We start from the raw sequence: 27,546 nt of genomic DNA, 5'->3' as shown, positions 1-27,546 counted from the left end.
AGCAAAAGTTGTTGTCCTCGTCGATAGTACAGATCCGTTCTGGCATAGAATACGGTACACCACGTATTACGAGAAAATAAATATATTATTCGCACGCTGTTTCCAGGATTTTCTTCGAATTCTTTGACACTCTCCTCGTCGATTACGCAACAATTTATTGGTGCACTAGCATTTTGCCAATTATAGTAACAGAGATTCTGTTTCCCTGGCACGTTGAATGCATTCACATAACATTCTATAAATATCACATATAATAATATGTCGTATAACACAAATGTGACACGACGAACTTGATTTCTGCTTATGAATTCATCCATATAAACCTCAATATTCAGAGTTTTTACGATGTCTAAATAAATATGTAGAGCAGCCATATTATTTAGCAAAATTGGAAGCATCATAGAACGTAGATACGTTTTCTGCCTCTTCAAAGCTGAAAAAGATCTTTCTGCAGGACGTTATTAGGATTATAAGCAGAAGTTTAATCACTTTTGTATATTCTGACACAATATCTGTCACAGTTGGATCTTCTTAAAGAAAATTAATGACATCTTAGATAGAGATCCTTATTTTCCGGCCATAAAAGAGGCAATCAACCGATCAAGTTTTAACATGTTAATTTAATCAATTTATATTTTTATTTTATATTTTACATTATTTTACAATATTAAAAAATAATTTATATTTCTCTTTGAATTTTTAGATGTAGAATTTCACACATGGAAAAATTTCAAATGTGAAGTATTCTACATCTTCAAAGTCGCAATCCCTGCCACTGTGCTCATCTTAGCGCCGAAATACTGTCGTATCTCCTGATGTGTAAAGTTCTATTGAGTCATTAAAACAGATGACTTTTTAGGATCCCCTTAATATCTAAAAATTCTTTTACGCGTTCCATTCCAGTATTCACGTTAAATCATGCTCGTCTAAAATATGCAATTACGTACACGTGTGAACAATGAGGACACATTACGACGCTTTTTTTTCGGTAATACGCAAAAACTTTCAAGCATCTATCGATGCGTGTAACGAGCATTTATGACAGTTGACAAAGTCATACAGAATCAAAATATACAAAGTGAAGTCAAGAAATGTGTGACATGACGTATACTTAAGATATTAATTAGATCCTAGGTGAGATTAGGGTAAATATAAAAGAATAAGCCATACAGACAATATTATGTGATAATTTTATTTACATTTCTGATGCAATAAAAATTAATATGACAAGGTAACATATAATAAAGATATATTATTAATATGTAATTACATATTAATAATATAAATATATAGTATGTTTGGTAATTATTCCGACAAAGCTCGTAGGCAGGTAGATTAAACTGAGTCGAAAGTCTTGTACCATTTTGCAATTTTCGCAATAATTAACGAGATATTAATTATTGTTTATTACACGATATTGGGTAAATATCGACAAATGAAGATCCAACTCCAATGATCTTATCTTAATATATGTCAAAGATCATAATCCTGAGCTCCAACAGGTTTCAATGATGATCTTTTATTTAAAAATTATTAACAAGAAAAATTTATTTAAATAATAACATCGCATTTCTGCTATATGCTATAATACTAACAATCATCCCTTTCCCTGTTTATATAACTATAACTTCATGTAAAACGAGGTTCATCTCTCTTCCTTCTTGGGGGAGGGGAGGGAGGTTCGACTGTCCACGCGAAGCATCGTACGCCCCGAGGCAGGAGGGAGATGGGGTGGACCTCGCTTCGCGTGGAAAGTCGAAAACCCATGTGAAACAATTATAGACTTCGTTTCGCCCTGTAAAGCAGTAAACTTTTTTCATTAATAACTTCTAAACGAAGAACAATCACCAACTAAAACCTGTTGAAGATCACTTATGATCTTGACAAAATATGTCAAGGTTAAGATTATCGGAGCTGGGTCTCCTTTTGTTGATATTAACCAGTTATTGTTTATTACAAGCAGCAAGTTAAGTACAATCGCGAAAAAAAATAATTTCCCTAGCGATCACAACCAATGGGCGTACATTTGATGGTACTGGCTAGGCGGATATGCGCTTATTCAGCAATCTCCAGAAATTGATGTCTTGTTAACTGTTGCGAAAATTGCAAAATGGTACAGGACTTTTCAATCAGTTTAATCCACTCTAGCTGCTCATGAGTGTGTCGACAGTATTATCAAACACCTTGTTCATAAATTATCTAATATATATTATATAACAATATACTATAATTATATACTATTAGGTTGTTCAGAAAGTTCTATGGTATTCTGATAGCTCAGAATTATATACAGAATATATTTGTTATAAAATTTTTGAATATCCGATGTGAAAACTTAGTTTTCTCGAAAAATTCGTTTTTAAAAAATGTTCCTACGATTTTTTGTTACCGAGTTATACACGTTAAATAAAAGAGCATTCTGACTTTGACTACTAATAATTTCATTAAAAATTGTAATTAAAACATTAGATTCTTAAAGCTGAAACTTTACTCTAGCAAATGGTATAATTGCTAACTTTTTTAATGTAGAATATATGTATATAAATTTTAGCTAAAAATGTGCATTACTGTTTTTATAATCCGCAACGAAGGAAAGTAATGTCGCATTTTTAGCTCAAATTTATATATAGTATACATTTAAAAAAATTAGCAATTATACCATTCGATAATATATTATTGCATATTACAACTTTTATACATTATAAATATGTTATAACTATATGTTATAACTATTATATTAGGTGTTGGAATTAATTCGTAGCGTTTTACAAGTGATGGGAAGTACTTTCATTAATGTATTTTTTAATGCTCATGTGAAATAAATAACATTCTTTCATTAAAAAACGCTACGAATTAATTCCAACACCTAATATAATTTTTTTTAATGAAAAATTTAATGGGACAATTTTGAATAATTTTTTTTCCATTTTTAGGACCTCCTGCAGACAACATGTAAAGATGGTTAATCGACTGTGTTCTACTTCAAGTTCTTTCCTTTTATAACCTTTCCACATAAGATAATCTTCCTGTTTCACAATCCTCGTGTATTTATAAATTCTATTATACATAATAATTTATTAACATAATAATTTATTAACTCACAGGTAATTTTAGAAAAAAAACCTATGTAGACATATATTTCGTGTATAATAATATATGTTTATATATGTTTATATGTGTGTATTTCTATATTCATATATAAAAAATTTTTTACTAAGAAAAAAAATAGCGAAGTCCGTTGTTCTTCGGCACATGGATTACAGGTAGAAATTCTTTCATTTGTAGTGTCTGAGTAACAGAATTAAAATATTATATAAATATTAATATAAGATATAATACTGTCCAATAAATTATTGTATTCAGTGTTGTAACATACTTAGATAAAAATACTTGGATGCATTACCTAGATAAGCGAAAATATTTATATGTGTACTTTTATAATATATAATAATTATATAATATGTCATATTATAATATATAACCATATATACTATATATATATATAATATATATTAGATAATTTATGTATATTTTATATATATTTTATATATATTTTATTAAGTAATTTATCTATATTTATATTACGAGCAATTTGATTAATTCAGGATTTATATATATAATGGTCGACCAATATGAATAATGCTTATTTGTTTTGGAAAATTTGAATAATAGAAGCAAAAATGTTCAAATTAATCAAAATGATCGATCATTATAAATTATGCCCACGTACAAATGGAAAGTGTGATTAATAAATTAAAAGGCCGAAAATGTCATTATAAAAGAATAAGGCAGTCTGTTTTCTACAATCTCATTTACAGGAGTGAGCAGTATTTGAAGTACATGTATTTAAAATACGTATTTAAATAAATTTTTGTATTTTGTATTTCGTATTTGAATACTCTATTTAAGAGTATTTTGTATTTTGCATTTAAATATTTTTTTTTAGTATTTTATATTTTAAATTTGTAAATACTAAATACATTTAAATTAATTTATGTAAACATTTTTTTGATGAAAATTAAAATCGCACTATTGTTGACTCTAAATTTCACGCATAATGTGCATAATGCATCATTTATCCTTGTTTATTTGATGAACAATCTCTAGTGTTGTATCTCAGTCAGAAGTGGGCGTATTTGAAATACAATATGTATTTAAAATACGTATTTAAATACATTTTTATTTTATTAAGAGTATTTTGTATTTAAATACAATTTTTTTTAGTATTTTGTATTTTGTATTTAAATACAATTTTTTAAGTATTTTGCCCACTCCTGCTCATTTATTATTTATTATATGATATGCATTTAAATATTTTTTATTTATTTGATTACTTCTGCTATATTTCTGTTAATATGTAAAGAACTTAATACAAGTTTACATATTATTGCATATCTAAAACGCTTTATTATTGCTAAAATCTCTTTCGTCTTACTATTATAAATTAATGAGTTTACCATACATACATTACAAATGGATACTTCGTAAAATTAGTAAAGGCCACTATGCAAGGTTAAATTTAAATCGATATAAACTTTATGCACTGAGGTCTTGTTCGTTTCTGCATTGTCACCACAATTTTAGTACGTGATAGATTCAATTTGATAAGATGAACATGACATTATCGTCAATAATGTACATACTAAAGTAAATGAATAAGAAAGATTTATAAACTCATAATGAAATACAAAAATGAGGAAAAATAAGTGATTCTGTATATAAATACAAATTTATTAATCTTTTATAACAATAAGTTATTAATATAAGGTTATTAATTAATAAGGAAATCTATAACAGTAATTTATTATTACCAATTAAGCTCAATTTATGTAATTGCATGAATGTTTGCGAGCTGCTTATCTTACATAACAAATGTCGAAATTGTTATTCTTTAATAAGTATTGTAATGAAAAATAAATATGTATATATTATTTTATCTAAATATGTGACTTTATTTATATAAAAAGTTGAATTTTACATGAGCCAAAAAAGTATTTATGTACAAAAAACAAATTTGTAAATGAATTTAAAAAAAAAAAGAAGTTTTATTTATTTCAAAAGAATAAGAAATAAATAAGTAAAAAATAAATGAAAAGTAATAATAAAATAAATAACAGTAAGAAAACAGAATAAACAGAATAAAAAACCGATTTTAAATATTAAAATATTTTTTTAATTTAAATCAATGTACAGTACTATTTTACATTATAAAGTTTTAATCCTACATTATAAAATTTAAAGTTCAAACGTTAATAAAGCTTTTTTAATATAGGATAATATATAAAATAATAAGATAGTAAGAAAATAAAACGACAAAAAGATTAAATAAAAATACCAATACTGAATTAATTTGTGACTAGGCTTGATGTTTCATCTAATGGGCTTCATCTGTCATAATTCCAGATAACATTTATGTTGCATAAGATATCTAAAAGTCTTTTAGATCTTACATCTAAAAGATATCTAAAAGGTGCCTAGATAGATTTAGATATCTTATGCAAATGCATGTTATCTGGGATGTCATGGATGAAGCCCATTGGATAAAACATCAGGTTAAGCTTAACCACAAGTTAACCAGATAATGAAAAACCGGGCCAGAGAGAAATAAACCAATTACTTATTCAAACAAGATGAACTATCATGACATTTTGAATTACATTGCTTTTCTTCTTAACGCCTGCAGCTACACTTATTAGACGAGCATTTTCCCTTACAATTACACCTCTTAAATCCTTGAACTTCAAATAGAGAAGATTTCCTCGCATTTTCGTACTATAATTGGAATCTCATCGGAATTAATAAACGATTCTCTACATATAAAAAATTCATATATAGAATTTTTATAACACACTTTATTCTATTCTAGTTCATAAGAATAATTACTTTTAGATAATATCACCGCTAGCAGATTGTTTTTTATCATTTCCTATCAACATCGGGTATACGTAATCTGACTGTTTCGCCGACGTTTAGACAACTTTGCAGAATCTTTTTCATTTTCTCACTTGAATTTGTAAATTAAATTTCGCCTTTTTTTGAGTATCAAGAACTTTAGCTCTATTTTCTACAATTTTTCTACTTCTAAATAATCGTTAGTTTCTTTATCTTTTCTTCCATTTTTATTTTTATCTTCTTCGTTCTGTTCGTTATCTTCTGTTTCACTGTTGTAATTTTCTTCACCTTATGTTTTATTTTCATCTTCTTCATCCTGTGTGTGTTCATTGTCAATATCTTCTGTATCACTGTTATAGTTTACTTGGCCTTGCGCTTTATTTTTATCTTTTTCATCTTTACTATCTTCAAATACATTTAAACGTAATTTTTCTTCTAAATCTTCTTCAGATTTTATAGACTGTATGATTTCTCCGAGCAAAACTCCGAGCAAAACTTTTAAGTCCTGGTTAGCCGAATATAACTTCATACGAAACAACATTTTATGCCTTCGTGGTAGGCTCTATTTTTAAATTGTACAAGACGCAAACCGTCATTCCATTGTTTTATGTGTTTGAAGCCAAGTGCTGAAGATGTTTTCGACATCTTGGTTGATACATTTAATAGACCTTCACTTTGACTATAACGCAGATTTTCATAGACAATTTTTAATTTAGACCATATGGAATGAACTTCTTCAATAATTCAATTATCGAAGTGAAGAGTAAAACGCTGACAGATTTTTAGCCAACCGAAACGCAGAAAAAATGGGGAAATGTGATTGTATTTGTGGACGTTATATGAAAAGCGGAGATGCATTCTGTATACGCTGAGACAACACCGATGTAGACTATATCAGCGTAGTTGAATAAAGAGATTATAAACAGTTTGGAGATAAAGTGGAGAGTAAAAGTTTAAATACAATTATCAAAAAATTAATAGTTTATGGAATATTTAATATTGTATGTTAAAATGGGACCAGAATAAAATATAAAATATCTCTCGCGAGTTATTGATTTTTTAATATCTCCACTTTAATTCTTTTATATGAAGAATAATTAGAGAAATTATATTACGTAAATAAAACTATATAATTGCATTTATATAATTATATAATTGCATTCAAAAATAAATGTCACGTTAAAATTTTGGTACGTCCACTTAGAAAGTACCTGTGACTATCAAAAAATATCCCCCTCGAAAAAAAATTAATTTCACTTGAAATTCATCATTTTTTAAAATAATGAATAGTTTGAGAGATAATCGAAGTGTCAAATGAAACATATATTAGGTGTTGGAATTAATTCGTAGCGTTTTACAAGTAATGGGAAGTACTTTCATTAATGTATTTTTTAATGCTCATGTGAAATAAATAACATTCTTTCATTAAAAACGCTACGAATTAATTCCAACACCTAATAATAAAAATGTAATTATCCTGTAATAAAAATTATATACTATAATCACAATCTAGTCGTTATGTAAGCCTAAAATAAGAAAAATAATTTAAGACTGCACCCATACTTTCGTATTAAAAAATCTAATTAAAAAAAATGTTTCTAGTTACATATGTATCTGGCTTTCTAATTAATACGCGTAATAATTGTGTATACATATACAGAATGTCCCAAAATTAATGATAAATATTTTATAAACATATTCTTTATAACATTTTAAGATAAAAAGTCTAATACAAAAATATTAAGCTATGATAGTTTTTAACACTTTGTGTGCCAAAGATATTTTGAATATATTTCCTACAAGGCTTCAATAAAATACTATTCCTATTTGAATAAATAAGTTCGTCTCTTAAAAATGGGAGACAGATCCCTGCGGAAAGTTGGGCATCTCTCGGAATTGAGAGACGTGATACTCAAAATGTTAAATGGGAAGAGTTTAAATATTACGAATGACAGGGCTAGAATTTCGCATTCTTAAGGAGGGCAAGATGGTCAGTGTTAAAGTATTTCTCGAATTTCACTGACTTTAATAATAACAAAATTCAACACCTTCACACTGACCTGTTTACTATTCCTGAGCGCGCATTTCTGAGTGAGAAATTCTAGACCTGTCATTCATAATTTTTAAGCTCTTCCAATTTGAAAACTATCATAGCCTTGATATTTTCGTATTAGACTTTTCGTCGAAAAGAATCTATCTTTAAATATTTATTCATCAGTTTTGGGATATCCTGTAGTATAATTGTAATATTAAAACATTTTATAGAAATTAGTTAAATAAAGTGTTTAATTTACAAATCGCAAATCCCCTTTTTTTAAATCAAAATATGGTGCTATCCAGCAGCACTGGAATTGAATGAAAATGGAGCGTCATTGAACAATATGCGGCATCGTCGCAAGTTACTACAACTACAAAGATGCTCACAATGTAGTAACGTATTGTCAGCGATATGTGATGCACAATATAATATTTCATTATGTCGACATCAGGGATAAAGCCTACGGATGATAAAGCGATAGTGGCATTTTTCAAGCCAACACAATTGATCAGAAATTCGATGCGGACCATATGAATATGTCAAAATCAATAATAGTTGAAGAAAAGCGAATATTATCGTATTGCCTTGTTGGAACTTTCCTTCTCAAGTCATGCCTGCATCGTCCTTACCCAGGCAAGAATGGACTTACACCAAGTTATGTATAATCATCACTTGAATCATGCCCGGAGGATGATTGAAAATACTTTCAATACTTTAGCAAGTCTGTGGGAAACACATCAAAAACCGATAATTGCTAATCCAGAAAACGTGATGTTAATGATTCAAAAGCAACAGTTTGCTTACACAATTAGCTGCGAAAAAGCGATGCAAACAATGTTGCATATTTACACGTAGGTTTAGTTCAAACAGGTTCAGGCGTGGCTCTTGGCGAAGAATAATAGAAGATAAATGTACACTTACAGATGTAAACACGAGTACTCGCAGGTGCATGGCAATTGGGGATGAATTTTATGATTATTTTAACAACGAAGGAACAGTATCGTGGAAGATCATTTAAGATAGTGATTTAATTATATGAAATAATACGATATAAATCGATGATCAAAATTAATTTGTGACGATTATTGTCAGTCAAATTTTAGTCAAATGATTGTGTTGCAAGGCCGATAGTATACCGCGCACAATCTGTCCGAGAAAAATAAATGTAATTGGAATTTTATATATAATTACATTATGCCAACATTTTTATTGGAATAATAATAATTATTATATATAAAGCCTTAACTGTATTTAGCATATAGTTATGAATATAATATAAATAATTCATAATAAATATAAATAATCCCTGTGTACCTAAAATAAATATTATTGTTCACAGATTAATTTGCTAGATTAGTTCAGAATCTTAAATCCAGCTTCACGCTGAAAGGTTTTCTGCATATAGGAAAAAACTGGAGTCACTTATTACAGAATTACAAATTACATTATACAAAATATAAAAATTTATTTTTTAAATTTATACAAAATTACTGGTTATAAAAATATTTAATTACTAACATTTAATTACTTATTATATAAATATTATTTATTAATTACATATAAAAATAATTAATTTTACTATTAAATTACTTATTTAAAGTTATTTATTTATGCTTGCGTTCATTCACGTTTAGACTTCGTCGAAAAGACTTTCAAAAACAGACAGCGCATGATCTCGTTTCATGCATCTTCGTCCTTGATTCCTCGGTTGTTCTTCATAAGTCTCATGAAGTGTGTAACAGAATCTTCGAGCGCGAATTCCAGTACGGTAAAGGATTTCGTTACTTCCACATTTACGTAATCAGGCTAGTTGAAAATGAGTGATTTCACCAAAACTTCCACCAATGAAATCCTGTAGCTCACTATCATTATCAAATCCCTGTCGTTTCCCGGTCGTAGAACTGTTTCCTGCAAAAATTAAAGTATATAATTATTTTTTCGTTTATGCTTCATTATTACCATTGAAATATCTATAAGGTATACTTGATAAGTTACTGGCATATCTATCGTTTGAACTGTTCGGTGTTCAGTTTGTAATTTTCATCATTCACTGCCTCTCTAATATCATCCATTGCCAGAGCTTCAGCGTCCAATGCGTTCGTTATTGTTCTGTAACAAAAAATATCACACAGTAGATAATATTGCAGTAATATTGCCGAAATATCGCACAAATATAAATTTTCATGGACATTTAATATTGCATCAATATTTATTTAACATTATTTATATATATTGAATATTATTATCATATTGTGAAATTATTGAAATATTGCATGCTGTGTGTTACGTACAAATCTTGTAGTTGAAGACCTAAAAGAAATTGCTCTCGTAATAGCCCAGGAACTATGTGGTGAGGTCGTAGATTTATTCGACAACTTTTTCTTTCTACAATAAACCCTAAGTCTTAGACAGATTTCCACTTCTTGAGTTCTTTGACTAACATTACTCCAATAGAAAAAAACATATAATTAATATTTAATTAAAATATGTAATTAATGTCAAAGAATAATATGTTATAATGTAAAAGAAATTAGTACTACTAAGTTTTATAAAAACTTCTTGCTATAGTATCTTTTTCCAACGAATTCCGCGCTCTGCGAGTAGAAGTTTGAAATTCTACAAAGACGTACATATAAGATAAGCTGCTCCTCCAGACGAATTTTCTTATTCGTCCAGGGAGCGCTACTTTAAGCACCTTCACTGTCAGCTGCAATTGTCGGCCACCGCCTGCGGCCTCGTTGACTAAATTCTGCGTAGAAAGTTACCGTCATCTGTAAATATAAATAAGGACAACAATATTAAATAAAGTTTTAATTTTCACTCAATTCCGTACTTTTTATTATTCAGTACTTACCATCTTTTGCATAAAAATGTAAATTTGATGACTTAATGGTAATATTGTACACATTCATGAGTCTAGATTTTCGCACAAATGGTCTTGCAGATCTCGCAAGCATGGCCATAGCTGAAATTATAATAATCATAAGAAAATATTAAAACAAAATGAAATAAAAAATAATCGAAAACAAATATAAAATAAATGTGGTAAAGAGTCTGTTTACTTTTTCTTCTAACATTTAAAGACCTAATAAAGGTCGAAAAGTTAATTTATTATCTGACAAGACTGTTTTTAATAGTAGCACGAATACCTATATAGTTTCGGCTCGTAGCTCCTTTTTTTTACTACTTTAGTTGATTCTAATTAAGCCCTCTTGTATCAATAAATTAATTTTATTTAAAATGATTAAAATTTTTTTATGTTTACTAACCTCGCTTTCTTTCTCCATCATTCTGCATTTTGAAGTCCTTGTTGGTCGCTCACGTATTCAATGTATATTACATATCCCATAGTTCAATAAATCGAACTATCGGAGATCATATCCGGATATAGCGAGGGGTAAACCGTTGAGGGCATTGCGGTGTACAGATTTGGGGCATTACTGCAGGGCATTACTTAAGAAAATTGTGCATTATAATAAACTAAGTACGAAATTATGCATTACTAGAACATTAATGGACATTACCAAGGCAGTAATAGGTATTACTAGGGCATTAATGAGCATCATTAGGACATTAGTGGGCATAAAAATTGGGCATTACTTGGGCATTACTGGGCATTAATAGGCATTAATGCACACAATTTTGATCAGCGGTTTACCCTTCGCGTAACACTTATTCCAAGATAGAAATATTAATCTATTCCGCTCTTCTTTTGGAAAGTTTAAAAGTACTAAGTACCATTGCATTTTTTAATTTAATAACCATTAGTTATGAACAATACGACAAAGAATTTAATAACCGTTAATTAGGGACAATATAATAAAAGAATATTTAAAAAAATTTTATTGCAAACATACCGAAGATGACCCGATAGAGTCGAAACACTTATGTGTACAAAAATTATATATACATATATACGTCATAATGAACATTACAAACAGTTTATCAATAACGATTGTTTTTTACATTAAGACTATGTAGGTTTTCATGCTCTTCATACAAAGGAATTGATTTATACATAAGTTTGCATTTTATGTTTTATTACTCATTTTAAAATACAAAAAATTTTTAATAAGAAATAATTTCATAGGGCCTATAAACAGTGTATATATAGACGCGAAGATATATATATATAGACTCTTCGCCGAAGTTGTGAGCTGATGGCAGTTATAGTGTCTTTTGCATCCGTTTGAAAAATACAAAATAATTTCTTGTTATTTATGAAATTACTTTGTCGATAAACAAATAAAATAAGAAAAAGATTAAAAAATGAGAAAATGGCAGCATTAAAAAAAATTACAATTTTTATCAAAAAATTTCTTTTTATTTATTTAATAAAAAAATTTTTCAAATTAATTATTTTATTAATCTTATAAGATCCTCAATGAAAATATTTGATAAACTTCGTGTGTTACATCGATATAACTTGATCGATCGAATAGTTTGTGAATAATTTTTTCCAACAATTTCAATAAGTAAAGTATTTATATATTTAAGTTCTAAAAGTATACACTAGTTTAGCTACAGAAAACAGATTTATAGACGGAATCGAATGAAAAGTCTTGCAAGAAATGGATTGAGAGAAGAGAGAGGAGGGGAGAGAGGGGGAGGGAGGGAGGGAGGGAGGGAGAGGGAGAGAGAGAGAGAGAGAGAGAGAGAGAGAGAGAGAGAGAGAAAGAGAAGAGAGAAGAGAGAGAAGGTTCCTTAAAACTTCGTATTTTTTTCTGTAACTTCGGAAATATATTTTTTACATGTGCTACTATTGATTAAAGCTAGAGTCGGATTAGCACTTGAGACTAACCTATGTCTAAGAACGGCAAGATTAGAGAAGCGGTATTTCTTTGACAAGAATTTCTAAAAAGTAGCTATTTTTGCCAAACGCGAATAATTGAAAAAAATTGTCTATCGATCGACAATCACTATAGATTCGAGTCGAGGTGCTTCGCAATCTTTGTATCGATTTTGTTCTACCAAAGAGAAATGTGAGAGGGGGCATGCTGGCTTTTTCGTGCAATCATCGATATATACATAGAATGGAATAAGTAGGTTTGCGGCAAATGTGTTTGCTATTAAAAAATCGCATAAAATTCTAATAATATAAAAATAATATAATAATATAATAATATAAAAATATTCATAAAATTGTAATAAATGAAGTATACATAATTTTGTAATTTCTAAATATATCATAAAAACGTTGTTGTAACAAAGCTAAATTAGGATAATCCTTATCTTTAGGAAAATCCTTTTCTTTTTATTGTCGCAAACATAGGCTTGGAACATTCCAAAAAACATTCTAGAGGGTTGAATCGGGGTAAGGCAATAATTTAAATGCCTAGGGGCGATGAAGAAATCTTGATCCAGCCCTGATTAAAACAAAAATAAATAAAAAAATTTATTTTTGCTTTAATCGGAGCCGGATAAGCTCCTTTCTCCCACTTAATATTGATTTCCTTCGTCTCCTTTTTCACATTTTCCCATCTTTTATTCTTTTCCTTTGTTTAACATTTTTCCTTTGACCGTTTGAAAAGACAAACATCTTATTTTTATATTTCATTGTACTATTTCAGTTAACGAATGCGTATCTCAAGTTTTATATGTAAGTCCTTTTTTAAATAATTTTTTGGTTATTAACAAATAGTTTCAGGTTAATTTTATAATTAATTCTGTTAATTTTCTTTGTGCTTTATTAATACAATTATTATTATTTGAATGTGAATTTTTATCGTTTAATTTGGTTTATATAACATGAGTCTTATTTCAATGGTACTAGTAGTTACTTTTACACCATTGTTGAGACGAAGAAACATTGCATATAAAAATACTTGCCGTGTAATTATATTCTGAATTGATAAGAACAATTACAATTGAAATAGGATTCGATTTATATTAAGTAAGGATCGATATGCGTAAAGGACTCGTTTTACCTTAAAAAGATGTATATGTTTTTTATTATTATTAAATGCATTTTTGTATTGTGTAATTATTAATTTACGAGATTTAATGTGATTATAAGAGTCGAATTTGACGTTGAAAACTTTATGGATAAATATATACTGAAGATGATCGATGTTTAAGAATGTATGTTTTTATTATTTGCTGTTATTTCAATTTTGTACTATAAAATATCAGTAAATTATATATATATATATATACATATATATATATGAAAATTAAATTTTAACAAATTAATGATTCTTTAGCTTAACACGCTACAAAGCTTGCAGCACTTCAAGTTTAAATATGAATTGTTATTCATTAGAGACTTGGATATTAATTATTAATTTCAAACCGTAAATTTTTTAATATCGTTTACACGAAACTCCTTTAAGTTCCTCCTTTAAAAAATTCTAAAATAATCCCAGAGAGCTTCCATATTTTAAAAAATTGTATTGTGATGTTACAGCAGTATGAATTAGTATTGAGCGAGTGGCGGACATCCTGCCGCCTGCGCATGTATTGTTCAATATAATATATAATTAATAGTGCCATGATATTACCATAATATTTCCATTTGTTTCAAAGCTTTCGTGCAATGACGTTATTGTTGCTGAGATTGTCACGGAAAAACGACGTTCCACGAAATAAATTATTCTCTTTGCACGCAGCGTTTGATAAATATGATCGTGATCAGCTATCAAACAAGTAAACGGCGCACAGTTTGAAAAATTAAAAAATGTATTTTAATAATAGTAATATTATAAGATATTAAAATCTAATCTTGACCATATTTGATGCTTCTTTTGATTTATTCATAAGGCAATCTAATTCAATTTATTATTGATGTTGTAAATATTATTAATTCCTTTATTTTTTAAAGATAGTTTTTTCAACATTTAAAAAAAGACTTTCATTTAATAAATTTTTTAATGTATTAATAATTTTTACCATAATTTATTAATAATTCTTACATTACAATTTCTTATTACTATTAAAAATGTTTTATTTAAAAAGTTTTAATTAATATTAGTTGAGTTTTGTTAAATGTTCATCAATATAATCTACAATTTCGCTATAAGAATAATACAAAGTAATTGATAATTAAATGCATTATCAACAATTAATAATTAATTACATAATTAAATGTTATCATATATTTTTTATAAATATAAATATTTTCTTTTTTCATGCAGACTTTTTTAACTTATATCAAGCTCTATCTATTTTTGTTTAGACACTTTTACGGGTTTTGTGCTTCTGTTATTGAGAAGTAGCATTAATATAATCTGTTAACAATATTTTATTAAAATAATTTTAATTTAGATTGTTCATCTCTCGATGATATTCAAGTTCGAATAAAACCGTACTGTTTGAATAAAAACGTTTTATACAAGTTACTAATATGTAGCAATACTACCATATTGAGCAAATACGAATCATTAAAAAATTTACAGACGATCTCATTCCAATAAAATTGTATTAAATACTTCCAACACATTAGTACATTCTTTGATATTACAACGTAAATGGATTATTAATTGATTTCTTCTTTCTATATAACTGTCTCTTACATAACCATCAATTAATAATATCTAATGCAATATACTTTGTATATATTAGTCAAATCCTCTCATTACACACAATGTTGATACAGTTTACATTTATGTTTAATTATGTATATTTTTAAAATACTCTCTTTAAAACCAAATTAATTACGTTTCTTTTCTTTACCTTCTTTTTTAAACGGATAAAAATCTCATTTTAGATATTACTGTTTTAACTATTTACATACCTTTCATAATTTTGAAGAATTAGAAGTTTATGTCGAAACAAACTCCAACGAGATGCATGATAATAAAAATGAGTATAGTTCTATAATAGATAACTAGATAATAGAAACTTCAAAATAAAAGTATATATCATAAATTTTTCTAATGATAAATATTGGAAACTTGGACTCAATAAAAGATCGAAATAATAGAAGTTGTATAAAATATAAATATTATATATTTTAATTCTCTTCATCTTCAGACATTTTCCTTAATAACGCTTGATGTTATGTATATTAGTCTCTTATTTTCTTTTTCTATCAATTTGTAGACTACAACTCAATTACACTTGACTCAATGATTTAATAAATTAAGAAATAAATCACTCTTGACGTTTACAAAGTATGATTATAATTTACTTTATATTTGCCTGGTTAACGAGATTGCAAAATTGCATTCTCTCGTAAGTTAAGGAAAAAAGATTGTACAAATAATATTACGTTTGTGATTGCACAGTTCGCGATTGCAATTTTCATATTATTTACATATTCAAGCCATATAATGTATATAATCATAATACTTAGGGGAACGGAATAAATTATATAAAAATGGAATTATATAAAAATTATATAAAATGAAATATTTTGACCTTGTTAATGAATTAGTTGAGTACTTTTTTCGTGTAACTATATTGCTTCACTATGTTTTATAATACTTTTTTTACACATTTAGTAATTACTTTGCAAGAAGCATCTTAGAATATATTAAAGTAAGACAGAGTGTCTCTTACCCGAGTTCATAATATATAGATATACTCACAAAGTGATTAACTATCTATATATGGCTTAGCTTTATGTTGAAGTAATTCTTAAAAAGGTTCTATGAATTATTTCCGCAAATATTTTCAACAAACATAACAAATAGTTTCTGACTACAAGTACTCCAAATATAAATATTATGTAATATGAGATGATGTGTGATCATTTTCAACCAAGGACGAATGGAATCTTCACAAGTCCATGTCCATAACTTTGTTTTAAGAGATTCTAAGCCGAAAAGCCGTAAGAAATTGACCAATCACAGTCGATTATTTTTCTCATATTCGACTGTGATTGGTCAATTTCTCAAGGCTTTACGGCTTATAGCCTTTTAAAGTAAGGTTGTGGATCTAAACTAAGGGATTACATTTGGATTTAGCATCGCGGTGAAAATACAAAACTATAAACATCATTTGCGGTGAATAATTTTCATTCTTATAAATTTCAAACAAGCAAGGAATTTATTTAAAAAGATAATAATTGCACTGACAGTTGAGAACGTCTATCTTTGATATACGTCGTCCTTTGACTGTACAATTCAAAAGATTGAGATTATCGAAATTAACACGAATTTTACGGAGACATAATAAAATTGTATATACATATCATACTAAAACATTAATTTTAACTCCTAGCTGTTCACTACCTGAAACTGTTGCTCTCATCAACATATTTTCCCACAGACGCGAATAGGTAATCAGAAAAAAGGAATTAAAAATAAATTATCCACGTACCTATTAGCCCATTATGTGTATAATACTCCAATAAGTAGAGAAATCCAGAATTCCCGCTGTCATTATTAAAATCGATCAACGATCTTCGTACCAGCCTATGGGACTGTCGTCGTGAATAGTAGCGAGGATATCGAGTAATAGTAGCAAGAATAGCAGTCTTCGTTCAAAAAGTTGACCGCTCCGAACAATTTTGCAACAACGCTCCACGGCTGGAATTCTTCTATTTCGTTAGCCGCGTTACTCGCGTCTGCTCTTATCTAATCGATTGTATCAATTTCGACGTTTTAGAGGATGGCCTTGAAGGGTGCGGAGTGATCGAAGTCACACTCTTTTTAGGCTTTCGAAGGCTTGTCACTTCTTTTCGTACAACGAAGTTTTCACTTCTCGTCTGACGCAGTTGCATCCTTCCTTCGCTTGTTACACAGGGTGGTGGGACTTTACATTAAAAATGGAAAGGGCAAGTTGCTGTGTTGATATAGGCGGTGAGTAACCAGGGTGATGAGTAAAGGAAGAGAGGCAGCACGAGGATGAGCGGAGAGAAAGGAAAGATTTTACGAGAGAAGAAAAATAAACACGAGCACTCGCGATTCACAACGAGACAGGACACAACACTATCAGATCAACTGAACGTTCGCCGTGTTACTAAATATAGGGAGAGGGACTTTTACCACTGAGTTGTGGATCCACCTCGCGCGGCGCAAGCGCTGCGCCGTGCCGTCAAACTGTGTTGTCCTGTCCAGAAAGGATTGACTCATGGTAACGCCCTAGTAGAAAATTTGCTTTTATGCACGCTTTACGCGTTATGCAATCTTTACGTAAAAAGATCCGAAAGCGGATCTTTTCGGATTTTTCAAAAGCGATTGGGAGAATGTGAAGAAAATTACAAGAGTTCGATTTCGAAAGACTTGCCTGTTTGAACAATATTTTTAGATATATTCGCGATCCATAAAAAAAATCCCCCTTTGTAATGTGACAGATATACTTTTAATATTGGGAAGCGCGCAATGTCTAAGTAAGATTGTAAATTTACAATACCTTCTTTAATATATGTATATAAGAATGCATTTTTTTCTGTCATATCATAAATTTTTTTTATCTAAACGTTGAACATCTTTTATTTGTAACGGGAAATTGTTACGACAGTGGTAAACGAGGAAAATATTACAAGAGTAAAGAATATTGGTTTCTAGACGAAGAAAAAGAGTGCAATTATTTACAACGAAACTAGAGGAGAAACTGCGTCTTTTTAACTTTTCCAACTATTCTTCTTTTGTTTTTTAGCATTTATTCATCTTCGCGAACAGGAGAAATGAAATAGCAGGTGTCCGTAAACGGAGCAGTGACACATTTCTGCAGCTTTTGCATTATTTTTTCTCCAAATTAAACTGACAGCCTTAAGAGACAATCAGTAATTCCAAAGTAACTCTAATGCCCGTATTCATAGTCGAGCCTTCGAAGCCTTATATTTAAGGCTTCCTTAACTTTATCTTCAAATACACTCTACGAATTATTTTATTGGCTGCTGAGTATCTGAAGATAAATTTAGAGAAGTCTTAAATATAATATAAGGTCTGACTATGAATATGGACATTAATGTTCTTGGCTGAAGTAGTCATCCAGGTATATTGTGAATTATGACGTCAGAAGCGCGAAATGACACGTTACATAACTTTTACTACGATATGACTGATGACTACTTAGGGGCCTTAAAATATCACGCTATAAAGAAATGACAAATTAACTCATCGAAAATCGAATGCTTTCAAAATAAAAATTTTCAACTTGTCCGTTCTTGTGACACAGTATCTTATACTAAAAGACAAATTACTTCGCGACGATGGCGATGCTTGACTCGACAAACTATGACAGATTACTCCGTCGACAGATTTTCGATTATCCGAGTGGAAGAAAGCGACGGATGCTAGCAGAGTAAATCTCTTAAAAATTGCTTTTTAAATTCCTCGCAGCTTGAAGAGAATCTTTTCCCATTTCGTAAGGCATAAGGGAGTATTCATCAATAGATTTCAGAGAATTGAGAATGAATTTTCTCAAGCTTTCTTTCGCATAAAGATATCATTGTTGTTAAAGAATATATCCCAAAGTTGCTTGAAATAATCTCTGATTTATTTCTACATTATCCTTCGTGTGAGAGATCGAGAATGTCGATTAACAGAGACTGTCATTTATTGATGAGTTAACAATGAATAGTGCGGAAACTATAATTTATGCTGCAATTTTAGAAAGAATCGTAAAACTAGTAACTTATTCACATAAGATTCGTAAGAACTTATGATTGGAAAACAAATATTCTATGTATATTATAATGTACAGCTCATAAATATATCTGATTTCTCATAAACTTGGCTAACAAGAAATTGTCTGTGAAGTTATGGTTCATGAATTTATCAAAAATTATCAATATTATTATTATTATACATATGCAATGAAAGCATCAACGTATTACATTATAAAGTGTTTGAAGTTACTCGTATATATTTTCAAAATAAAGTACAACGGCTTTTATCAAAAATATGTCAAACAAAGATTGTATGACTAGAAGTTGTACATATAAATATTAAAGAAACCAATAATTTGCAAAATAAAAATAATTTTACGAAACATTTTATACTTTATAATTTGATATATTTTTACATAAAATATAAAATGTAAATTATTCATTTTTTTATAGTCATACACTATTATGCATTTAGTATACTATTAATGTATTTTTATATGTATGTACAAAATAAAATAAATCACATAAAAAAATACTTATACCTGCTTTTTAAAAAAGTTTTTAATTGTACACTGCAAATTGCATAAGTTTATAAAAAAAAACAACCCAGCAAATGATCACAACATGTAACTTAACTGTAGATATAATATTATACGAGCATCAGGAATGTTACATTAGAATTATTTGTAATGATAAATATCATGTACTGATACGGCTCTATATCAAAAACTTCGAACATTCTATATATACCAAAATATATATTAATAATATATTACTACAATGTAATATAATGTTTTTTTTACATATTTCTATACGTATATACAAAATAAGATACAATAGTGATAATAAAAAAATACATGAAAAGAATGCAACATGTAACATTTAATTTTGAACTGATCATGAGCAATATACAAGACTGTGTCTAGAGAGACATTATTAAAGCTATTTGTGTCATTTCATTTATATGGTATATGCATCTAAAACACAAGGATAGAATGACACAAAAAACATTAATAGCATCTTCTCGAATGCACGGCTGATGCTAGAAGTCTAGTTGGATAAATTCAACGTATCTGTATATATAAGTATGTATATACGTATCAGTCATATAACGTTTAATTAAATTGCTTAATTAAAGATAAACAGTTGTGTTCATGTTATGCATTTTGATGTAGGCATACTGACTGCGTTCGGAAACGTCGCTTGGATGTCTCCGATGTAGCCACTGTATATTGGACGCGATGAGCGATGAGTGATATTCAATAAAAACTCGCTTTTTCTCTCAAGTCCATTCTATATTAGATGCAAGTTTATCGCAAATTTGTTGCGACAGCCAATCTGAAGCTTGCATTTTAAAATCAACGCTTCATATTGGCTGTCGCAACAATCTTGCGATCAGCTTGCAACTAATGTAGAATCGGCTTAAAGCAACTACAATTGCGTAAGCGTAATTGTAAATGTAAGTGTAGTTGTAAGAATTTACCAATCACAGTTAAATATGAAAAAAATATTCGACAGTGATTAGTCAATTCTTATAACTACAACCACTTTCAACTACGCTTACGCAATTGTAGAATATGCTTAATCTGTGCTGCGATCTTTATTTTTAAAATTATCTCAAACATAGACTGCGTTCTGCAGAGAAAACAGCTTTGTAATTGTTGTAAAATTTTTTAATATGATTGGTCTTGCTCTTAGTTCCTCATTGGATCTATATGTATAAATCAATCATATTTAAGAATTTTACAACGCAAAGCTATTTTTTCTGCTGAATGCAGCTATTGGTTATATGTATTTTAGATCCATAAGAAATTAAAATCAAGAACCAATCATATTGAAGAATTTTATAACAATTGCAAAGTTGCTTGCTCTAGACACCAACAAGATACTATTGTATTAAAGACCGACATCCTTATGGGAATTCTTTGTGAATATTGAAGTGATTAAGAGTTAAAAACTGATAATATTGTATTTATTTTATGATTTATTAGTTTAGTAGACGTATTTATGTATTTATGTATTTAGAACTTAATAATACTCGATTTTTCTTTAAAATTGTGATTTCAGTGTCATCGTCAAAGTTTGATTATCAACAGAGATGATAACTGCAAAGAAAAAATTGTAATTTTTTTGCAATATGTTTATTATTAGGATATTATAGTTTTATAAGTATGCATATTTATTTATGTAATAAAAAATCATGAATTTAATAATATATGAACCAAATATTTATGTCAACAGTAGCAAATTTATATCAATTGTCGATAATGTTAGCGTTCTTCAATTACCTCCTGGCCCTTGGAGCCCTTTTAATACCGCCGAAAATTTGCCCAAGGTTGACGATCTTTAATAGTATCTCGTCGATGCTCTGGGTATTGATCATGTAACTTATTTTCTAGGGCCGAAACGACAAAAGTGAAAATTTTTAAATATATATGATGTATGTATGTATATCACACGCACATACACAAAAATTCTACTTTTCACGTATCCACCCTAAGAAAGAAGTTAGATGATTGATCCTCTTAAATGCAACTGTAATCTTAAGATGGCGCTTCGATTCATAGTGAACAAGCATATACTTGAGAAAAATCTCGAGAGGAGATATAAGAGAGTCTCAAGTCTCAAGGTGTTTATGCACTTCATGCTTGATATTGCTTAGTGCGGATGGTCTTATTTGACACATCTTATTATTTATAAAGTTATCTTATTTATTATTTATAGACTTAAGATTTTCTTATTAATTATAAATTCAGTCGTTTAAGATTGTCTTTAACATATATGCTGTTAAATAAGTTTCGTCAAGCGTGGTCAAAGATGATTTAAGCAGAAGTGAATACGAGGTTAGTAACAAATTTGTGTGTTCAGGATTTTTCTTCTGAAAAATTTGGAAAAATTTATAGATCTGAAATGGCAAAAGAGCAGCAATATAAGTAGAAATTGTGAGTTTACAAAATCAGTAAATTCAGGTGTCTGCCTCTGACGTCTTTGCTCCATAACTTTAATAATAGAATCAATAAGAATCTTAACTACTTCGACTTCTTATCCTCTCGTATAATACAATGTAGGGGACTGAATATCGGTTGAATATAAGGATTTTTGAAACTTATAACTATGTTTTTGGTAGAGTCGTAAGTTAATGCGTAAAGGTTTATCTTAACTGGGTGCTTTTAATTTAGGATGCTTTATTTAACATTTGCAACTTGCGAGCATTATTTTATCCTTGTGATTAAATGTTAAACAAAGATGAAATGATGCATGCACATTAGAGATTACATTTATTACATTTATACTGATTGTGTTATATTATTTTTTATCATAGGTTCATAGCATTACCAGCAACTTGTGGGAAAAATGAAAACAATCAGAAGGAAAAATTTATGTAAATAAGAAGTATGCTACACAATGAAAGGATTGAACTCAAGATCAAGAGACTGGAATGGATGAACCACTAGTGCCAGATGACTGGGAAATATGATTAACAGAAGATGAGGTTTGATATTTTGTGGATCATAATATTTAAATAATGATTTCAGGACTTAGAACATCCAAAAGTTAGTGTCAATTGCTTCAAGCTTATTTAATATGCATAAGTTCATGCCGTGTTCTAGTGTACACTGCTAGTACTGAAAATCTATAGTGTATGTAATTGTGTAGTGTATATTAGAATATGGCCACAGTAAAATAAAAAAAAATTAGAACTATAAATCTTATTTTGCTTGTATAACTTGAAAGATATATCACGTTTCAAGGGCATACAAAAGTTTTTATTTCAAATTCATTGAAAACTTCAATTCTGATTCTTATACCTGACTTCTTATAGCTGATTCTTATAGCTGACTAATGCTATGTAATCATATTAAGATTAGTGTTAGTTAACAGACATTATTTGAAGATTTCTTACCATCAAATAATGAACGGAAATTTTTGCACTAAAATGATTATATATAATATTTAAAGGCGAAAAGGTACTGAATTATGGAAGTATACCCAGGTATGATATATATAATTAATAAGAAACTTTTATTAATAAAAAAATGTGTAATTTGTATAATCATATATCCACTTTGTATGAAAAACTATAATAGCTTATACATTTAGTGCTCATTCTCAGTCGCTATGGAGAAGTTAAATAATTCTGATTTTTATTGATAATGGTTTTCCTTATTAAGCCACGAAGTTTTAAATCTGATATACTGCCTATTTGAGTATGCTAATAAAATCAATTACAATTTACAAATAAATCCAATATTATACGTCAATCCTGATCATTTACAATATTTCAAATTTATAGAAAGATTTATTACAATGATATATTCTTATTTTAGATAAGGATTTATAGATCAGGTTTTTTTGTATATATTACACGATAAAGATTATCTTTTTTATTTTTTTCAAGTTCTTTATCACTGCTGATTTATATATAATAGATTTTTAATACTGTTTTATAAGTGTTTAATAAAAAATTAGTAATGAAGGATACAGACATCGTTTCGAAATTCTACAAATCTCTCATATAAAAGAAAATAACATTGACGAATGTGACCTAAAATTATATAATATATATATAAAACTTATAATATATATATAAAATTTAAGAGTCTGGATCAAGTCATACAATACGAGCTAAAGAGAAGTATAAAATTAAAGCAGATGAAGATAATAAGGAAGACTACATTATGTACATTTCTTTGTAACAAAGATGATTGTAATATAGAAAATCATAAAAAGAAAGGAAATTATACAGTGTGCGTATATAACTGCATAGATAGAAAAGTAGAGAAATTATTTTTGAGATGAAAGAAAATTCGAAATAAAAGGAAATCAACTCTATAAAATAATATATTTTTGTGAAAAAAACTGCATACATGTATGTAATATATAAAAATATATATAATATATAAAAATATATATAATATATAAAAATATATACAATATATAAAAATATAAGAACCTTATTACACTTGCAAAGCTGCTTTTTCTATTGAATGCAACCCATGTTACAACAAAAATGTGTTAGACCATTCAAGATCTTAATCCTTTGAAATCATTCACTGTGCCAACTTATGGGAAAATACTTATTTGTATTATTAGAAATTGACCACTGGAGTCTACGTGCCGGATTACGCGATAAAATATAATTCAAATTTTTTTTCTGCGCTGAAGATGGTTAGAATTTAGCCAAAACGTACATACGTAACATGAAAATATAATTTTTTATACATTAAAGTCTGTTAATTAATTTTATACATTAAAGTCTATTATTTAAGTGCAATACTTATAGCATCAATTGCCCGTTTTACTTTCTTATTTGATTATTTGCAAAATGTAATTTATTTCAAACTGATCTGATAGGAACATATTGAAAATGGCATTAAAAATAACAATTTCATCAAAATCTGATCTTTAATCGCAATTTTCAATATTTTTCTATTAGTTTAACTTGAAATGAGAATTTACAAATAATTCAGCATTGATCTTGCCTTTAGTTAGTGTATCTAAATGTATAAATCAATCATATTAAACAATTTTACAATAGTTGCAAAGCTGGTTTTTCTGCTAAACGCAGTCGATTATTTGATTTTCTCGCTTTTGACTGTTCTTCATCAAACTTCAGCTGAATCTAGAATTTTTGATAGATTATTATACGTGGAGAGAAAAATTTTTAATCCGTCATTTCTTTTGATGTTGACAAAATATTATAATATTTAAGTTATGTATTTATTTGAAATTTCTTAATCAGGACATTCACGAAGATAATCATGTATCTGATATATCGCTTTTTTACTAGCATAATTTTTGCGATGATAAATACGACTATTGTGTTGTATATGTGTCAACGCGTAGGTTATAACTATTTTTAAATATTATTTTATTCCAACATATATATGAGAATATTATCCTATACAGAACAAAAGTTTGCAGCAACGTTACTGCAATGTTTGTAATATTGCTAAAACGTTGTAATGTTGCTGCAATATTGTTGAAATGATCTGTGTTGATTTACAGACAATAATAATAAATTTATATTATACTCATCTGTTTGTTACCTTCAGACTCTGTGTACATTGTAATATAAAATTTGAAGATCCGTTAAAATTATTTAATTCTATCATTTGAGATTAGATATACATAATAATTGAATAATGCATATATAAAAATAGTCAAAATTTTAGAAAAAAATTAATTGTTTAATATGAATTACTTACCAAAGTGCTCTTGAATTGAATTAAAAAAAAATTTTTTAACGTAGTTTCAAAATCAGATCTGAAGGGATTAAAAAATATTGGCCATTATATCTAAATATTGAAGGCAAATAACATACATATTTCATATTAGACTTTAATTAATATTTACTTAACAAGTATTCGATTGCGCAGTATATAATGTGTAACATTTCAGTTTTTCCGAGTGATGAGAGCGCATTATCAAATTATGGCCGAAGCTGAGAGATTTAATTCAATTGTAATATATATACACAAAAGCAAATAATATATTAAATTTTTTTTTAATTTACGAAATATATGTAATTAATTAAAATTTTCATTGGAAGAGAATTAAAATCAGTTACAAAAATCAATAATAAATAATATATTGCTACTCAATAGATTTGTGAGTCACGTGCAAGTCTCAATTACATTAGTTCGAAGATATCTGAAGGAATGGATCAGGTATTTTAAAGATATCATCTTAACAGTTAAATAATGATACAATGTATTTTAATGTTCATTAATTTTTAATAACTATTAATAAAATTAATAAAATTACTTATATAGATGAAGGAAGATATTGCCAAAGAATTATTCATTACCGATCATTTAACGAAACTTAATTCGAAAGTAGGCCTGCTACTGCAACGTTATTCCGAATTGGAAGAAGGATTGATTGAGGTATATTGTAATGTGAAAGACAAAAATATGACGACTAAGCTTTTACATTTAATCTCAAAAGAAAAAGCTTTAATATGGTTTAATAAATTTGGAATAATATCTCGCGATAAAATAATGCAAAACAAAACAGAGATTTAAACATTTTTTTTAAAGAATAAAAAAAAATTTTTTTTATTAATCATTATAGTTTAGCTCTACTTTGATATATAAAACATGATGTTGTTAAATGCATTAATTTTTTTATGCTAGAATTATCTCTTTTGAGAAGCGCATGTGCGCAAGATATTAATAAATTCGGATCCATATTTTATTCACATTCAAAAATCATATATTTAAATTTCCTCTTTATTTGAGATACAATTAAAAGCATTATCTTATCACCCATAATTAGCTAGTAAGAATGAATCATAATATGAAGAGTGTGCGGATTGAAACTCCAATTGACATCAACGAGGAAGTCAAGTGCATCCTTACGGCGGCAAAAAAAAATCAATCGCAGCAGCAGCAACAGTCAGATCATCCTCGAACACCGACGAAGTTGCGGACATCAACAAATACTTTTACAGGAGCGAAGGATCCTCAGCCGCATAATTTCATTATGAGTTCGAAGTTCCTTACATCGCAATCATATGATACCGATATCTCAAATGTAACATTTGAGAGACAAGAAAGACGTACGCCTGCATATCCGGAAGTTCAGCTATTGAACGATCCAAGACCAGCAGTTGATACAAAAGCCATTGGTTTTCGACCATCTTGGAAATACGAAACTTAAGATAAATATGTCAGATAAAAAAACATGTTTTGTATCTTTTTTGACCTATTCTTTTTCTAATAATTGTTATTGTTTATGAAAGTACAGAAAAAATTGTGACTGTGGAATAAGATAAATGAATACATTTCTGTGTTTGCCAAGTATTTTTGTTTACCACAAAGATATTCAACTAAAAAAATTAATTCTTTCAAAAAATTTACATACGAATGTGTTCATAAAAGTAGGTGTGTGTGTGTGTGTGTGTGTGTGGGTGTGTGTGTGTGTGTGTGTGTGTGTGTGTGTGTGTGTGTGTGTGTGTGTGTGTGTGTGTGTGTGTGTGTGTGTGTGTGTGTGTGTGTGTGTGGAGAAATGATAAAATGATGAAAAAGACTGCAAATGCTGCAAATCTTCAGAAAATAAATGTTTATTAAAATAAACTATATTATCATACCATATTACAAAATACAATTTATAA

General features: G+C 28.4%; 2 protein-coding genes across 7 annotated transcripts in view; one reads left to right on the top strand and one right to left on the bottom strand.

Moving 5' to 3' along the window:
- The window catches only part of LOC105147432 (5-hydroxytryptamine receptor 7), a 43,302-nt gene extending 25,389 nt beyond the window's left edge, over window positions 1-17,913 (bottom strand). For both annotated transcript variants that reach the window (XM_087406009.1, XM_011058428.2), the window contains exon 1: window positions 17,192-17,913. The gene's annotated coding sequence lies outside the window, so the exon portion shown is untranslated. The remainder of the gene's footprint in view (window positions 1-17,191) is intronic.
- A 3,810-nt stretch (window positions 17,914-21,723) lies between these two features.
- Window positions 21,724-27,417, top strand: LOC105147433 (uncharacterized). 5 transcript variants are annotated; one of them, XM_087406013.1, is made up of 7 exons: window positions 21,724-22,056; window positions 22,750-22,920; window positions 23,388-23,421; window positions 25,830-25,892; window positions 26,036-26,098; window positions 26,204-26,317; window positions 26,709-27,417. In XM_087406013.1, exons 2-7 carry the CDS (start codon window positions 22,916-22,918, stop codon window positions 27,090-27,092), a joined length of 663 nt encoding a protein of 220 aa, XP_087262139.1. In that variant the 5' UTR covers window positions 21,724-22,056; window positions 22,750-22,915; the 3' UTR covers window positions 27,093-27,417. The 5 variants fall into 5 exon arrangements, 4 of the variants coding, with proteins under 4 accessions (XP_087262139.1, XP_087262138.1, XP_087262140.1 ...); XM_087406012.1 differs by lacking the exon at window positions 21,724-22,056 and adding an exon at window positions 22,063-22,270; XM_087406014.1 differs by lacking the exon at window positions 21,724-22,056 and adding an exon at window positions 22,063-22,270 and having other exon boundaries at window positions 23,251-23,421.
- The last annotated feature ends 129 nt before the right edge of the window (window positions 27,418-27,546 follow it).

This window comes from Acromyrmex echinatior, chromosome 4, assembly GCF_024713525.1.
Source record: "Acromyrmex echinatior isolate Ae372 chromosome 4, ASM2471352v2, whole genome shotgun sequence".
Lineage (NCBI taxonomy): Eukaryota > Metazoa > Arthropoda > Insecta > Hymenoptera > Formicidae > Acromyrmex > Acromyrmex echinatior.
This window is presented reverse-complemented; position numbering and strand designations above follow the sequence as displayed.